General features: G+C 46.8%; 1 protein-coding gene across 1 annotated transcript in view; it reads right to left on the bottom strand.

The window, feature by feature from the left end:
- LOC140688316 (uncharacterized) overlaps positions 1-16,204 on the bottom strand; it is a 224,649-nt gene extending 208,445 nt beyond the window's left edge. Inside the window, exons 1-3 of the mRNA XM_072946940.1 lie at positions 15,860-16,204; positions 15,267-15,406; positions 10,611-10,829 (exon numbers count right to left, since the gene is read on the bottom strand). Of these exons, the coding sequence (XP_072803041.1) occupies positions 10,611-10,829; positions 15,267-15,406; positions 15,860-16,017 (517 nt within the window). The 5' untranslated portion in view covers positions 16,018-16,204. The remainder of the gene's footprint in view (positions 1-10,610; positions 10,830-15,266; positions 15,407-15,859) is intronic.
- Between the last annotated feature and the right edge of the window lie 885 nt (positions 16,205-17,089).

Here is a 17,089-nt window from a genome sequence, read left to right as displayed (position 1 = left end):
AGTTTGGTCATTATGATGATGAGGATGGCTGTTAACAAATTAAGCTCGACCAAACAGGAGAAATCACCTTAAAGGAGAAACATTCTAAGTCCATGAGCATTTCCTTTTGGATGGACTGCAGAATATTCTATAGATTTTTTTTAATAAACCAAAATTTGTCCATTAATTGTAGATTTACAGGTTCATGGACAAGTCTCCAGAAAAATAATTAGAGGCCTCTAACCTCTGAAAATTAAGATGTAAATTTAAAAAAAAATCAGGGAAGAGATTATACCTCATTTGGGAGAGTATGTACTTAGCATGCATGAGGCCCTCAGTTCAGTCCCCAGTAACTCCATCTAAAAACTTTGTTTTTTAAGAAATAGAGAATTAAAGCAAAAGGATGGAGGAATACGGAAATTTTTAGAGACTCATCTCAGATTTAAGATGGGGAAGAAACCATCCAATTCTCAGAAGAAATCTTGAGGACTATGTAAACTGGATCTGAGATGTCTAGTCTTTTAACATTATTCATGAAATCATATTACCAAGTCTTAAAACTACCTGATAACCCACAGTGGTGATACTGATCATAACAGCTACGATCACGTATCGAGCTCCGGCTAGGACTGCTCTGTTCTGACATCTCTGCCCCTAAGGCCTCACCAGGCGGAGAGCACTAAATTCGGTCATTTATGAGCATCTCGTGTAAGTCCTCCATTTGTGCTTCTCACACTCCCCTCACCAGCTCCTCTGAGGGAAGCACTGTTATCATCTTCCCCACCCGCAGATAAGGCCACTGAGGCACAGACACTAAACCCGTTCCAGGCCACATTGGAATTAAAGGACGTCTGTATTTCTGCTGTTTTGCTTTTGACAAAGGAATCTGAGATATCAATTCAAAGCAGACTGTTAAATAATCAAGTCTGTCAGGTCTTCACCTCAAAGAGCAGATACTATAAATTCCTGTTGTAGGATGAGGCTGCCGCCACAAACTGACTCAGCTTGAAATTAATATCCAAGATGAAGCAGCGGATACACGTAAATATTCACGATTGTCAAGTCTGCCCACGGGTCTGGGCCCTTCACTGCCTGAAAGGGGGTGAAATCCCCACCCGTGTCTGGGAGGGAAGCGCGGCTCTTCCCGGGCTCACCCAGGCTTCATAGGCTATTTACCCCCACAGACTAGCCTCAACGGTTAAAAGCTCTCAAGATTTTTACACCAGGCAAAACTGAAAGACATTTCTGCAGATGGAGCAATTTCTCTGGCTTAAATTTATTTGCCTACACTCAGCCAGAGGGAGAAAAGAAACAGGACTCTACAAAGTCTCTGACCCTCACCACTCACAGGAGTAGAATGACCACAGCAGAAGATGGCCCTTCACATTGCAGGATGTGAACAAAATAAAGATGACCCAACAACAGGCACTCCCAGACACAGCGCTCAGCAGTCTTCTGCACAATCACGGTTGTGCAGCCCTCAACACCTTCTATTTCCAGAACACTTCATCAGCCCAAAAGAATCCCCCTATCACTAGCATTCACCCTGTAATCCCCCTCCACCCAGCCCCTTCCAACCATCACCTGCTCTCTGCCTCTGCATGTGCCTTTTCTGGGCTTTTCAGATCACTGAAATCAACAATATGTGGCCGTTTGTGTCTGCTTCCTTTCAATTAACATGCTGTTAGCAAGGCTTGTATATTTTGAAGTGGCATCAGCATCTCTTTATTTATTTATTTTTTTTGGAAACATTAAAGATTATTAGAAGGTGGTAAGTACTATCAAAAAGAGTAGAATGGAGCATAAGTGATTGGGTTTCAAAGGGAAAAGTGTGGGTTGAACAGTCAGGGTGGACTTCCCAAAACAGGTGGCATTTTTCATTTTCCTCTTTTTTTTTTCTTTTTTATTCACTCTTACGTGTGAATAATGTTCCACTACATGGAGATACTACATTCTGTTCATCCATTCAGCAGCTATGTATGGACGAGGTCCAGAAGAATGAGTGTAAGGGATGACTAGCATGGATGGCATTTAAGCAAAGGGCAAAATGTGCTTTCAAAAAAAAGCCAACAAACAGAGGCACAAGGAAATTCAGTGCGTTTCTGAGCAAAGTGCTTGCTTGCTTCGGCAGGACTACCGTGCAGGGCTGGGGCAGATATTGGCAGGAATCACGGTGAGGGAGTCACCTGAGAAGACACCCCACTGCAAGCAGCTCAGCCAATCCTCCTCCCTCATCCTGTATTGTTAGAGCAATGTTTCTAGGTTACTCTTATTTCAATTAATAGCATTTAACTGCACGTCTGATCATCACCATCAGACCACATTACCTCCAAGTCACAGAAAATCATTCACTGACCGGAGCAGCACCAGGACATAATGGTGATGGATTAGGGAGTCCTGCAGCATTCCAGCCTGCAGGCACAAACCCCACATGTGCCCTGGTGATGTCCAGAAAATAAAATGCATGGAAATATCTCACTGCTGGAACACGACATCTGCCCTCAAATTGCCCGAAAATCATCCTGGCAAAGCACTACTCAACCTTCTCAGTACAAAAAAAAAAAAAGCTAAGAAGGCAAATTTAGGCTCTTCCATTGAAAACCAGCAACCATCACTGCCAGTATCTGAGCTGGAATGCTCCTGACTTTGAAAACCACTGCGCAGTTACTTTTCAAACGTGAAACTTATATATATATACCACGTAGATGATATTGCAGTAGGATTTTTCTTTTCAAAATTTCCAGTTGCAACATTAGCACAAGAAAGTTTATGTTTAGGCTTTAAAAAAATCAATTATCCTCCATTTTCTTAATTTTGAACTTATTATTATTTTATAAATGGAGCTATGGTGCGTATTTAAAACCTTTTGATTTCTGAAAACAACACCTTTATGACCTCACTATTTCAGAGCAAACTTTAACGATTCTTTGAGAGGTGGGGCCTGGGGTGCTCACTAACAGCTCTTTAAATACTGACAAGGATGTGCTATTAAGTAATGCAAAGGCTCTAACTCCACATTAGCTCAGAAAGCAAAGAAACTACACCAAAGACTTCCTTAAATATTTTATATATTCCTATTCTTTTGAATATTAAAGCTCTTAAAACATATGATTTTTTTTGAAAAAGACAACAGCTGTAATAATTTTCCTCTCACCAAGAAAGCAATCTTTATCAGGAATAAAAACCCCTATGGAAATCGAAATGACAGGACGTTTCTAACTAAGTGAACATCCAGATCTGAACACAAACCTAAATCCTATCAGATCTCACTCGAAGGAGCTCTACAAAGGCCTGGGCAACCCTGGAGATTAGCTCTTTTGTTCCAAATGTTGGCTGAGCTAAGATCATCACACTAGGCAGGGAAGGAGAGAAGAGGAATGTCCACCTGGCAGCCTCCATCAGTTTTCTTCCAGCAACAAGGTGCCTCTAGGGCAGCCCCGCTAACAAGTCCCCCATAAGGAAAGCCGGCATCCACACTGCCCCTGCCGTCCCCAAGTAGCCCCGAAGCCCATATCCCAGCCTGTGAATGGTCTTCAAATGATCCCCCAGTTGGTGGCACCCTCCACCTCTTTCCCGCTACACACACACACAAAGCCACGACAGCCTTCCCAAAGCACAAATTTGATTACATCAACCCCACTTCAAACAGTTCAGAGGCTCCCTGGTAGAGTTCTAGCCCCACCCCAGACCCTGCTCGCCCAGCCTCATCTCAGTACATAGGTCCCCAGTGACCTCAGGAGCCCCCTGACCTGCTCCTACTTCCCACTTGCCTCCAGGTTCATTTTGACTGTTTCCCAAGGAAGCCTTCCCTCCCTCCAACCTCCACAATTTGTTCCTCTCTTCCTAGAACATTCTAGGCTAAGTCAACTTCTGACAATGCTAAGCTCTCAAGAAGCAAATACATTTTGCTTATTTATGTGGCTACACTCTCTCTCCCCTAGACTCACTGAAGTGCACGTGTTATGAATAAATGAATGACGGGTTGGATCTCAAAGGGACAGACATACCTGCTCTCGCCCGTCCCGATCCTTCGGTCTGTAGAATATCAGAAGCAAAACCAGAAGTACCTTTCCTGAGGGTCACTTCTGTTGACACCCTTCACTGCCTACTGTGTCAGTTCTAGTAAAACTCAACTTCTTCCAAAGCCCTACACCCCGGACTCTCTCCAGTGTCCTACCCAGCAGGGGCTCCCTCCACCTTGGACCACACAGGGCACTCTCCACGGGTGCCCACGCCAAAAGCCTCCAGGCCTCTGCCCGGGCTGCACCTGCGACCTGAGCCACATTCTTGACTCCTTCTCTTGGCTGACTCTTACTCTGTCCTCACAACTGAATGTACAGCCCATTTCTTCCAGGAAGTCCTCTCTGATAATGTCCTTTAGGTCTTGACTGGGCTCTATCTATAGCAGCAGTACATGGTGACCAACTGGGTGTTTGCCCGCTCCTTTGAGACCACGAACACTTGGGAACCACGTGGGAAGGAGTGAGAGATTACAAGACAGGTGGGGGAAGCAAAAAGCAGAAATCACAGCCCAAGTCCCAAATTCAAGGATACTTTCTCAGAAAAAAGTATAAACTATTTCACACGTGTGCAATTTGGCTACTATTTTTGTGGCTTGTGGACAGCAAGAACTTGGTGTTCTAGCCCAAAACCCAGGTTACATGCAAAGAAATGTATATATTCTTATCCAAAGGAAACCAGAGCTGCTCAACAACAGTTTTCAGTTAGAACTGAAAGGAACTTTGATAAAGGCAATCTCTCTCTCTCTCTTCTTTCTTTTCTGGAATCATATAATTTTAGAAGTATTTGCGTGACTAACAGACGTCTACAGCCCGTGATTCTGCACTGAAGTGTTTGGGGCTGAGGAAGCCCAGATTACATTCACTCTGTAAATGCAATCACACCAACACACTGATAGGTGCCGTGAGTGGTGGAGCTGATGTTCCAAAGCAGGCAACATTATTCTGTAAGAGAACTCTAAATAGAAAGTAAGAAATGCAATGTCCTGTACTCAATTTCATTTGCTATATGGGCCATTAACTGATAGTATATTTTGACTAATGAAACCCAAAAATAAATTGTCAACGTCGATTTTCTTCATCTGACCATTTTATGCTAACATCGGATATTAAACTCTCACTCCATATGGAAAGCTCAGGCCTATGCTGCAGCACAGATACATCCCGAGGAAGAAAGCCGACCAAGGGAGAACTGGAGAGTTTCCCTTCAGAAGCTGCAAAGTCTGGTTTTGCACCTGTACACCATTTGCAACCACGTCATCATCAAAGGAGTTAGACGTTACCTCTCTGGGGCGAAAATCACTGCGTGCTTCAGAACCATCAAAGAATGCTGAGCTTTGTGAACCAGTCCAGAGGCGCTTAAATCATACTTTTTCTGAAAGGCTCCAAAACTGACCCACTTCACCATTCCAGGTATAACAGGGAAGTACTGGAAACAGTAGAGAGAACATGCCCTTGAATTCTGACAAGGCCCTGCTTGAATCCTGCTACATCATTTACTAGTCACTAAATGGACCAATTCTTTAACCCCTCTGAGAAGGCTTCCCAATCCCCAAAAGGGGGCTGTCAGCGCCCACCTGGGAGGCATGGATGTGAATGCAACACGCAAGTAGGGCGGCCGACTGGTACCTGACACGGGGCCTGGCTAGTTTCCCTCGGCTGCCCTTTTCCCCCTTTAAACTTGCACTGTTCCCCCGGTAACGATCAAGCCCCCGGAACAGACTGCCCGTATCTTCTGTGTATCCCTGGATACATGCCTTACCCTTAGGAGGCCAGAAAAACAACTGCCTCCTCCCAAGTCACTAACAATGTTCTTAAGAGTCTGGGTATTTTTAACTCTATTTTTCAGGGAGACTATTCCAGAATTTTGCAAGCACCATTCTCCAGGTTGGCTCCCCTCCCAGTGCCCATCCCTTCTCACCTCAGATCCTCTGTCTGACTGCCTTCTGTTCATGGGAAAGCGAGTCCGGTAAGGTGGGGCTCCCTAGACCTCCCTCCCTCCCTCACAGGTGATTGTGACTAACTTCTCCCCATTCCTCACTGCAACTCTAGCATCTGAGGAGTCTACCCTCCCGTACCCTGCAGACTCTGCACCTTCCCAAGACGCACACGTGGCCACGACCCTCCCTTCAGATTTCTTCCTGGCTGGCCCTGCCCAGCCCCTGGCCCCTTAAGGATAACTGGCATTGCTTTGAAAATGGCAAACGCCACTGACTGACACACCAAAGCTGTATGGTCTGGGCTTTCCTCCAACCAAGACACAGCCCTGACCCCCCTCAGCCTCAGTCTGCAGCTCTCGAGATGATCTAATTCACATGCAAGGCTGTGAACACCAGCTAAGAATGACGACTCCCAACGTGTATCTCTAGTCCGGCTCCTTCACCTGAGCCCCAGGCTCATCGACCCGAGTGCCTCTTTGAATTCCTAATGTGGATGACAAATGGCATCTTAAAAATGCCTCATGTCCACCATTTACTCTAGAATTCCATTCCTGGCAGGTATCTCCCAGACTCCCCATTTTAGTAACAGCCCCAGCACCCACCGAGGTGTCTGAGGTCACATTCAATTTCCACTGTTCCCTCCCCCAGGCCCTGCCCTGGAATCAGTCCTGTTATTTCCATCAATAAGCCCATCTCAACTGTAGTTCTGTAGGGACCATGGCCGGAAACACACAAGCTCACAGCATGGTGCACTAACAGTCCTCCGTAGGGTGCTCCCTGAAGGGGGAGGCATCTCCTGCGGCTGTTCACCTCAGAAGGCAGTGGATTCTCACACAGGATGTCCAGGAGAAGGGACTCAAGGTTCTCCCATGGTCTGAGCTTTGAAGGGCCCGAGGTCTGGGGGAGCTCCTAATTAGCAGACACACTTGGCAATGAGCAGATGAGGATGGGGGAACCCACGCAAGGCTGTTATCACTCCAACTCCTGGGCTCTCAGGAGCCACGGGAAAGGCCTGTGTCCAGTGTACAGCCCAGCCATCACAGATCCCAGCCTGCATTTGCCAACCCGGACAGCCTAGACTCCATCTACTTGCGACACTTACTTCTGTTCTGTTCCCCACCCAGAATGTGATGGACTCATTCAGATATTCTGGCCTGTCTCAAGCGAGACAAATTCAGTGAAAAATGAAGTGTCCACATTTGGACCAGAGCATGAAAGGAGAAACAAGGCCTCATGGTCAGCATGATGGTGGTGGCCACACCCTTCCACCGGGTGAGATGAACCATGGTGAGGGTGAGAATCCAAGGTCCTAGGTCGGCCAAATCATCTTCCTTCACGGTTGTCTGGGGTGTTGGAGACTGACTACCACAAACTAACGACACGGCTGTCAGTGGTGGATGTCAGCTGCAACAGAAACGGATTCAACTCTTTACTGCCAACATGGGTTAAAAGTAAAGGCCGGGGCAGGGAGGTCTGCACGGCTGCTGAGGCAAACCACAGACCCAGCTCTGAATGCCCACTGGCTGAAGCAGAGAGGAAGCTATGGCCCTTTTAGCTGTCCCTATGTCCAACAGATCCAGGTGAGCCAGCTACTTAGGAGAAGGTCATGTTGTCCTGATACCCAGAAAAACCAGCCTCGTAAAGGGAACAAATAGTGTCATGGATTTTAGACCCAATTCTGCCCCTTTATGAAGGCAAAGTAAAGTAAATGGCACGGGGAAGTTGAATGCAAAAAAAAAAAATTAAAGAACCAAACGGTGACCGCTTCCTCCAACAGCGTCCCCTGCAGCTGTCACCTCCATGGCGGCCACTTCCTCACCAGTGACCGCCGGCCAGGAAGCGCCGTCACACACGTCACACAGCGACAGCCAGGAACCGCGTGCCGAGCACGTTTGTGTAAAAGCAGGAATCGAGCAAAATGCTGCAGAGTTTGACCTTACAAGTTTAAATACTCCATGAAAAGAATCCCTGAGCAGCCGACAAAATCAATTCGCATCTTACTTCTTCAAAACAATCAAACAAATTTAATAAGGGCGCATTTGTCACCAAATAAAAGGAGGACCAAACATGTTCCTCAAAAGCAAGGATTTCAACAGGTATCAAACACCAGTGGGTGATGAGCTAACAAAGCAAATATTCCAAAAAATTAGAAAATAAAAAATGACTAAGATAATAGATGGATCAAAACAGCTGTTAAGTTGTTGCTTTTTAAAGCGATGGAGACTGTACGGACGGCAATCTGACTATTTCCAATGCAGGGTGTGCACAGCCCACATTTTCAGAAGCAACAACATGCTCACTGGGCAGTACAAGTGAAAAAGGAGTAAAGAAAAAGGAAAAGAGGAACAAGAGAAAATTAGAATCACACAAGAACAAAAATGATTTTGACTGCATATACAAGAATTTATGTGAGTGTGTGAGGCCAGGGACACGGGGATGGTGAGGCCCAACCTCACCTCCTGCTCAAGGGAAAGCAGGGGCCTGAGGGGAGCGGCGCTGCCGGGGGACCACAACGTGTTCAGCTCCCCTAACCAAAATTCGACCTACAAGCGTCTAGGCAGCTTTTGAGCTACAAATTGTTGTCGCATTTCAGTCTGGACCGTTTTACTCACTTCCACCAAGAGTAGCAGGAGAGAATGAGGCTCTGCTCCTGCACCAAAGCATTGTTTAAAAAATTAATGACTGTGGAATAGTAAAAGAAACAATGGAGTAAAAGTGACTGGAGGAGAATGTGCTTGACCCTAGCTCACTGGCCGCGTTATCTCAATGACGTTCAGATGCTGGCTGAGCCCTTATGGTACCACAATAGACAGACCCACAAGGAGGCAGGTTCAATGCGCTGAACCACTGTGGGCTAAGTACACATCCGGCTACTCCGCCAAGTCCCAAGGGCAGACTTCAAAAGGCAAAAACAAGCTGGCATTCTCTGGTGGGTCTGCAGACTCAGAGACAAGCATTTGTTGAGCAAAAATGTCACCAGTGCCTCCTATGACAAAGAAGTGGCACTGGCGTGGGGGCTGGGGCAGGGCTCCAGGCTTCCACTGCTCACTCACCACTCTGTCCAGGGGTAGAAGGTGGTCCCTGCTTAGGTTTCGCTGATGCACCTACCTTGACTAATGTCTGGGGCCTCAGCAGGAGTTGACAGGTGAGGTGAACAGAGCCAGACTCTGTGTAGCACAGTGCTGGGAGCTATGCCCTCAGCAGTGCCCAGGCTCCTAAACATGTCAACTCATCTCCAAGAAGCAGATGGGGAGTGCGGGCATGTAGATCACAGGGCCCTGTGAGGACAAGTACAGATCATGGCCACGACATGCCTCTCCTCTTCCTTAAGCCATAGAGGTATTTCCGGGGAGGAACAGAAAATTCATCCAGAGCCTGCTAGGTGGGCTCTCGCAGGTGGGACTAGTGTCCCCTGTGCTTCTCACTCACAGGGCTGGTCTAGACATTCTTTTTATTAATTCTCTAGCATCTTCTCCTCCAACTTACCAACAACCAGAAAGTAGGATCTGATCTTAGGTAAGTTCAAGAATCACAGAGCACCACCTCCAAAGCGGGCCCGGTAGCACATGCCAGGTCTTCTGACCGCCACCTGTGGGACCACCATGAGCCCTCTCCAGACTCAAGGACCGAGGCCGTAGGCCGTGGGGACACAGCTTCCCTCACTCAGGCCAGCAAAGGGGGACCACGTCTCGGCAAAGGCATCTCACCCTCTTCAGCCCGAGGGACAACACGATAGATATATGGGGAAACAGAGCAGAAGGTGGGGGGTAGGCAGCCCAGAAGAGCTCATCTGTACTTCCGAGGCAAAGTGGGGCCATTGACTTAATCACAGGGACAAAGTGGGAATGAACATTTCCCTGCTCTGTCCCATACACCGTGATACGCCTTTCCCTGCATAAGGAGTTCATTAGGAAGTCCCTGGCGGTGTTTCTGATGTCCTAACTTGGCATGGTGGCTGTCGGGCAGGAAGAGACGGCCTGAGCTGAAAAGGTGCTGGGCCTGGGAGGCAGGTGACAGCGGCTCCAGCCGCAGCTCAACCAGCGCCTCGTTCTGCCTCTCGGGGCTCAGCATCTCATCTATAAGCAAAGGGATGAGCATGTACCAGGACAGGCTGCCCAACAGAAATGAAATGAGAGCCATGTAAAGAAAGTTTCCCAGTTGCCACGTTTAAAATTTGAAACAAAGAAACAAACCAACAAACAAAAAACAAATACTAGAATGTGATTTTAAGAACAGATCTTACTTAATCTACTGTATGTAAAATACTATTATTTTGACATGTAATCAATATAGGAAGTAAAGAGATAGTTTATGTACTTTTACTAGACAAGCCTCAGCGTCTGATGTGCATTTGACCTACAGCACATCTCAGCTGAGTCCAGCCTCCTCCCCAGTGCTCCTAGCATCAGTGGCTTTGGCTACTTTATTGGACAGCAACTCCAGGGGTCCCACCATGTTCCTGGCTGTAAAGCGGGAGTAAGTGTCCACACTAACCCTAAAAGGATCTCTCTGAAATAAAGGCGGATTCACTTTGAAATGTCTGGAAACCGGCGGGCTGCACCTCCATCCCCCCTTGGCTACAAGATTGACTTCTTCCTTGCTGATCCCTTTCTGGATGTAGGGAAGCAATCCAGCACACAGCCAAGGTGGACTGGCTTCCAGGTAAACTTACCTGCTGTCTGTGTCCAGTCCCATGAAGTCCTCCTTCTCAAACGGGATGCAGGGGAGGGGGATCTTGTCCCCAGAATTCTTGGGGCCACCATCCAGCCACTTGGACTTGAGCAAGATGAAGAGTGACTCAGTGAAGTCCTCGATCCTCTTCTCCACCACCCTGCAGTACTCTTAGATTGAAGGCAACGTCGGTGCGCGTCTGCTCGGCTACCTCCCCATGCTGCACAAAGACAAAAAGCTGAGAGTCATTAAGCGATGTGCCATACAGCTCCTCTGCATGTGGAGCTTCTCGAAGGCCTTGGCAGAGAGACATTCGGTAATGGTGACAAGGCCCACGACCTTGGGGTGTTTCTGGAAGACGCTCCACCGATTCTCGGGCACATAGCGGTGCCTGTAGTGGATACAGAGTGTCCACTGGGAGCCACAAGGGCTGATATGGCACACCGAGGTGAGTAGCTGATAGATGCAAAAGAAATTCTCCTCTGAGATGATCTCTATGGATTGGACCACAACGGGACGAGTCTGGTGGTCCTCAGCACACTGCACGTAGTCAGGGATGCTCATGTTGCAGGCCCTGCCGAGAGGGGAGAGGAGATCGAGGTACATTCTCTGCTGTGTGCTACGGGCCCATCTGGGTTGCGGTGACCTGGTGTGTACCAGTCAGAAGACAAGGGAAGCCAAAGCAAATCCAAGGGTACAGTTTGTCCTCAGAGTCTGCATATGGCTACTGTAGCTCGATCACATTACCCAGCTTTTGGTCTAGGCTTCCTGCCTCTGCAGAGAAAGGTCATTTCTTATTTTCTATTTCCAAGCACCTAGCAAGGCCCTGATGCAAAGTCACTGCTCAAAAATGCTGAATAAAGAAATGAACAAAGGAAATGCTTCCCCAACCCCCTTCAGCAGAATATAAAGAAAAGGACCACAGTAGGATCAAAAGATCTGGATTCCTATTCAATTTATTTGAACTCCTAAGCTTCCTAATAATGGATAAGAAAACTTGCCTTGGGGTAGAGGGTACTGTTCATTGGTAGAGCATATGCTTAGCATGTACGAGGTCCTGGGTTCAAACCCCAGTACCTCATTTTAAAAATGAAACAAGTAAATACACCTAATTACCCAGCTGAAAAAGTATTTTTTAATTCAAAAGTCAAAAAACACCTTGCAATTGACACAACATTGTAAACTTGACTATACTTCAATTAAAAAAAAAAGCCTTGCCTTACAAGAATATATCTGGATTACGGATGTTTGAAAATGTAAAATGCATAGGGTACCACCTGCATAAAAGGAGGTGACTGTACACATGTTCTATCCCTCCTTTATGAGTTATACTTCCTTTGGGGGGATTATAACCTCTCAGAGCTAATTTTCTCAGATTAAAAAATATAAACATTACCTGATTCTCAGTACTGCTGAAGAATCAGATAACTCTATGAAAGCATCTGACCCACAGAGTTTACTCAATAAATGTTTGTTGAATGAATGAATAAACAAGCAAAGTGAATGCTGCTCCCTGCCACAAACCATCATAATGGTACTGCCTGGAAATCCCAAGCCCACGTTCACCCGACTCTGCATTAACAATGTGGGTGACCTGGACAGGCCTGTGTGCTTCTCGAAGCCCCAGTTTAATCGTGAATAGAAATAAGGGCAATAACACAAACCTCAAATTGTTAGTGAGTCAGTAATGAATTGTACCCCAACACTGCAAGATGGAACCATTAAGAAAACTGGGCAAAGGGCCCATAGGCCCTCTCCATATAATCTCTTACTACCACATGGGAATCTACATTACATCTCAAAATTAAAAGTCTAATATTTTAAAGAGGTTATCGAGGTTAGGTGAGCTCACTGTCTCAAATAAGGAACACACAGTACAAATAGGACAATGCCCAGCCCATGAGATACACTCAGTTAACATTCCCACTGAGCCCACTAGTCCCTCCAACTTCAGAGCAAGAGGATGGGTCCTCGTGGCAACAGGCCACAGCACCTGAAGCTAACAAAGCTAATGGTGTCCACTTAAAAGAGCCCCTGTCACCACCCTTGTTCTAATTTTCTATTTGTAATTTTTTTCTTTTCATTAAATTGGAACTCCAAATTGCATAGAATTCTTACCAGATATCATGATGGCAGCCCTTCAAAACCTGACCAGAGAGATCATGATGGCAGCCCTTCTTGGTGAAACAATAAAATGAAAAGCCATTTCCACAAGACCTCTGTGTAAATCTACTAGGGAACTTCATCCTGGACTGAGGAAGAGGACTGGGGAGTAGGGGGTAAACTGGGACATGGAGAAATATGGGCCACCTGTCCCACAATGGACTTTAGACTCACCCTCACCCTCCAGGAACGTCTAAATACACACAGACAGAGTGCTATGGACAAGAATTTTTTTTAAACAAATCCCTGAATCCCTAGCAGATCTTGTTTCTACCGAGACACAAATGTCTTATTTGTATAATGTTTCACAGAAGCCTTAAAATATTATCACCCCAACTTGACACATCAAGAAACTGAGGTAGAGAAGTTTATCACATTCTACAAGATTAGAGAGAGGCCACGTCAGACACCGTATTTAAATCCAAGTCCCTGCTCCGTTGCTCACACTAGAAAGTGTCACATACTGCCTCTTTCCTGCCCTCTCCCTGCAATAAATCTCTGAAGAGTCTTTTCTGTGTCACCTGCAATCAAAATCACATCAATTTTTCACAAAGAGCTATGTCACTCCTTGGAGGACATACCAAAATCTAAAGGGTTGGGTTGAGAGGAGATATTTGCATTTTCTGTTTCTCAAAGGAAACATGGCTTTAAAAGAAACTGAAAAGTATTTATCTACTCTAAGCGCTCATTGTGCACAGAAAGAAACGGAGGCTCAGAGGAGAAGAGGAAAGGGCGTTATTAACAAATATTGCCTCAGTGCAGCACCAAGCCAGCCCTGGGCACTTCTGGGGGAGGATCTGGAAGGCCCAGGAGAATGAGTGTTAGAAAATAGAAAGAGAAGAAGAATATAAGGCCCCGTCTCTACACCACCATACCATGAATTTCCACCAAATTACCCAGTATGGGTGCAGCCAATATTAAGGTTGTCTAAACAGGTTATTGAAACCTGGAATTCTCAACCATAGTGGAAATTCCAGCATTTACTGTGCTTTTTTCCCAGTTCAATCATCAATTCAGTGGGCATTCTGTACCAGGGACTACACGAGACCTGGAGTTCTCCCAAATAAAGATCTCTATTACCACGTGTGCAAACCACATAACGGCCACCAGAAGAAAAGCGCCCACAGATAAGATGGAATTACTGAAACTGAAAGCAGCCAAAGAGCATATATTACTAGGAAAAACGGTGCTTCTATAAATGGACTCATGAACATAGAAAGTAAACTGTGTTTAGCAGGCAGGGAAGGGGGGATTAACAGATACAAATTAGTAAATATAAAATAAATGACAAGGACCTGCTATATAACACAGGGAACTATATTCAATTTCTTGTAATGAGTTATACTAAAAACAATCTAAAACATATGTATATACATATGCATATGTTTATAACTGAATCTCTGCTGTACACCTGAAACTAACATTGTAAATTGACTACACTTAAATAAAAAATAATTTAAAAAATAAGTAAAAATAAAAGCAACGCCATTAAGAAAAAATAAAAGAACACTCTAATCCCCTTAGCTGTAGGTGGTGGAGAATTCTGGTTGCAAACACCAAGTCCACTGGATCACTCCAGCAATGGCTGTCACTCTTTCTGACCATCAGAGAGTCACTTGTTTCACTGAGGTTTCTTTTCTCTTCTGTGAAAGGCTACAGCTGCAACTAACGATGTATAGAATCTCATCATTCACAAGCCCAACAAGTAGTGAGGACTTCCCATGGGCCAGGCTCTGGACAGAGGAAAATATAGGGTCCGAAATATATTCATGGGTAGAAGAAGTTTGTGCCATAAAGACGTTAATTCTTCCTGTTTTGATAGACAGATTCATTGCAATTCTGATTAGAATTCCTACCAGATTTTTCTTGGAATGTAACAAGTGAATTTATGGTCAAGATTAGCCAAGAAATTTCTTTAGAACCACCACTGGGGAGGGGTGGATAGGTCATTAATTTCCACTGCTCTTTCTGAAGTGATAAAAACGTTCTGGAATAATAATGGTTGCACAACTGTGAATATGCTAAAAGCTGCTGAATTTTACCATTTAAATGGATGGAATTCATGGTGTGTGAACTATATCACAATAACGCTGTTATATGAAAAAATATTTCTTGACAAATATTTTTCTTTTTATACCACTAGTCTGTCCCACAATTTAAGAAAAACAAAAAACCAATACAAACCAAACTGTGCCAGGAGTTCTTTAGGACTGCAATATCCCTGGGTCTCCAAGGCCTCTGGTGATGCTGTTCCTGTTAACACACACTAGCTGGGCTGGGCTAGTTAGGGACTGTAACTGTCTTTTTAAAATCGACGGTCACACGTTTCACCCTTGGAGAGGGAAGGAAGGAGGATATCACAGCTTCATGCCTTCAGCTCATTTTTAACAGAACCAAGCCCTGCTTTCACCACTGTTAATCCCTCTCACTATAAAAACACGTGACATCAACAAGCACCGCCATCATAACACCTGAAAGTGTTCAAGGTACTTACCTGCGGCAGAAACACTGAGGGAGGAGACAGAAGCTTGCTCAGCACTGATGCTCCCTTTTCCCGACTCCACCAGGTGAAGCTGGGCGCTACAGCCAGAGGCTCTCAGCCCGGGGAGCAGCACACACGCCACTGAGCTGGTCCTGAGGGAGGGTGAAAGGGAAAGGAGGGCAGCCCTAGGGGGGAGGGAAAGGGGGGGTGCGGGCTGCAGCCCCGCTCGGAGGCCAGCCCCAGCACCAGCATAAGCCGCCCGCTCCCGTCCAGGTCCGCAGACCACGCCCGCCCGGGAAACAGCCCGCCCATTGGTGGGGACGGGCAGGCGACCGAGGAGAGGAAGCCCGGGAGGAGAGGACTCGCGGGCGGGAGAGGGGAAGGGGACGCCAGCCGTGGACTGAGGGGATCCCGGCTGCGTGAGAGGTGGCAGGCGCACACCTGGACCTGGACAGCTGTGGCCGGGGCGCCGGGGCAGGTGGTGCTGTCAGAAGGGTCTGGCCAGAGAAATTCAGCTGAACACGGGCTGACTGGCGCCCTTGGGGGCTGTGAAAGGCGGATCACCCTCCCGAAGCCGCCTGAACCCTTTCCCGGGAGCCCCCCACCTTGCACTTCCACAGCCAGAAGCCCCGGCGCCAGGCAGGAACCAAAGGCCTAACGGGCGACGGAGTTGAGAAGCATTTGGGGCCAATCCCCGGCTTGGACATGGAGCTTCGAACCAGCGGACCACCAGGCACCGACAGCGCATGCGCAGGAGGGACATGGATCCTCTCTGGATTCAGCGAGAGAAGGTGGGACAGCGAGGGAGGGAGAAGATGGGAGCGGGTGGAGAAGAGGGGAAAAGTGGAGGGATACAGATGGACAGGAAGAGCAGAGAAGGGATGGGTCTGGATAGGGGAGTGTCGTAGCGGAGTTGGAGAGAAAAAGCTTTACCTCTAGGGCACCCTGAGATGGCACACCTACCTCTGTACCCTTCTGTAACCGTTCAAGTCCCGCAGCTCATGTTTTACCTCCCTGATCCAGCCCTCCATCAGATGCTTCTGCAGAAACACTACGGGGATCACACCCGTTGCCCCCATGCGGAGCTGGGTTTTCTGTTGCTCTGAGAACCAAGCACCCGCAGGTGTTGTCGCTCAGAAGTTCCTTGGGAAGAGCACATATTCCCCTTTTACACGCTGGGAAACAGGCAGGAAGGATCACTGCCTTAGCTCCACTGTCCCAGGTGTTGGGCTGGGGGGAGTGGTGTGGTACAAGATCAGAGCCCCAGACAGAGCAGACTGCCTGAGTGTTGGTGCATAGTCCCCATCCCTCCTGGGTAAACCATACCCCACCCTAGTGGAAACATCAAGGGCTCACAGTGGTTTCCTGGGGGTGGGAGAGCTGTCCTCATGTGAAGGAAAAGTCCAGCTGGGCTAACAAGCTAAGTCACAAATCTAAGTGTGATAAGTGTCGGTTTACTGATCTAAGTTCTGCTGGGCTACCGTAAATCTGAAGTTTAGTGTCAGTTTATTGGCCTAACAACCTAACTCGTAATTCCAAGCTCAACAAGTGTCAGTAACGTGATCTATTACAAATTGATAAGCTCCAGTGTACTGATTCCTTGCTTTTTGTTCTTTAAGTCTTATTGGCTAATATCCCCTTACTTGTATTGAAGTATTTAAAACCTCATGTGCACGTCTTGGAGGTGCTGAGAACTTCGGAGCAGAAGCCCCTCTGAGCCCGCCGGCATAATAATTCTGAGTACTCCAACACTCCGATTGGTGCTTGTTTCTTGGCTGGCCTGTTTCCATAACACTCAGCTCCAGTGCCCAGCTTTCTAGGTAGATAGGAGTGTT

This window comes from Vicugna pacos, chromosome 22, assembly GCF_048564905.1.
Source record: "Vicugna pacos chromosome 22, VicPac4, whole genome shotgun sequence".
Taxonomy (NCBI): Eukaryota; Metazoa; Chordata; class Mammalia; order Artiodactyla; family Camelidae; genus Vicugna; species Vicugna pacos.
Note: the sequence above shows the minus strand (reverse complement) of the source record. Positions and strands in the feature narration are given on the sequence as shown.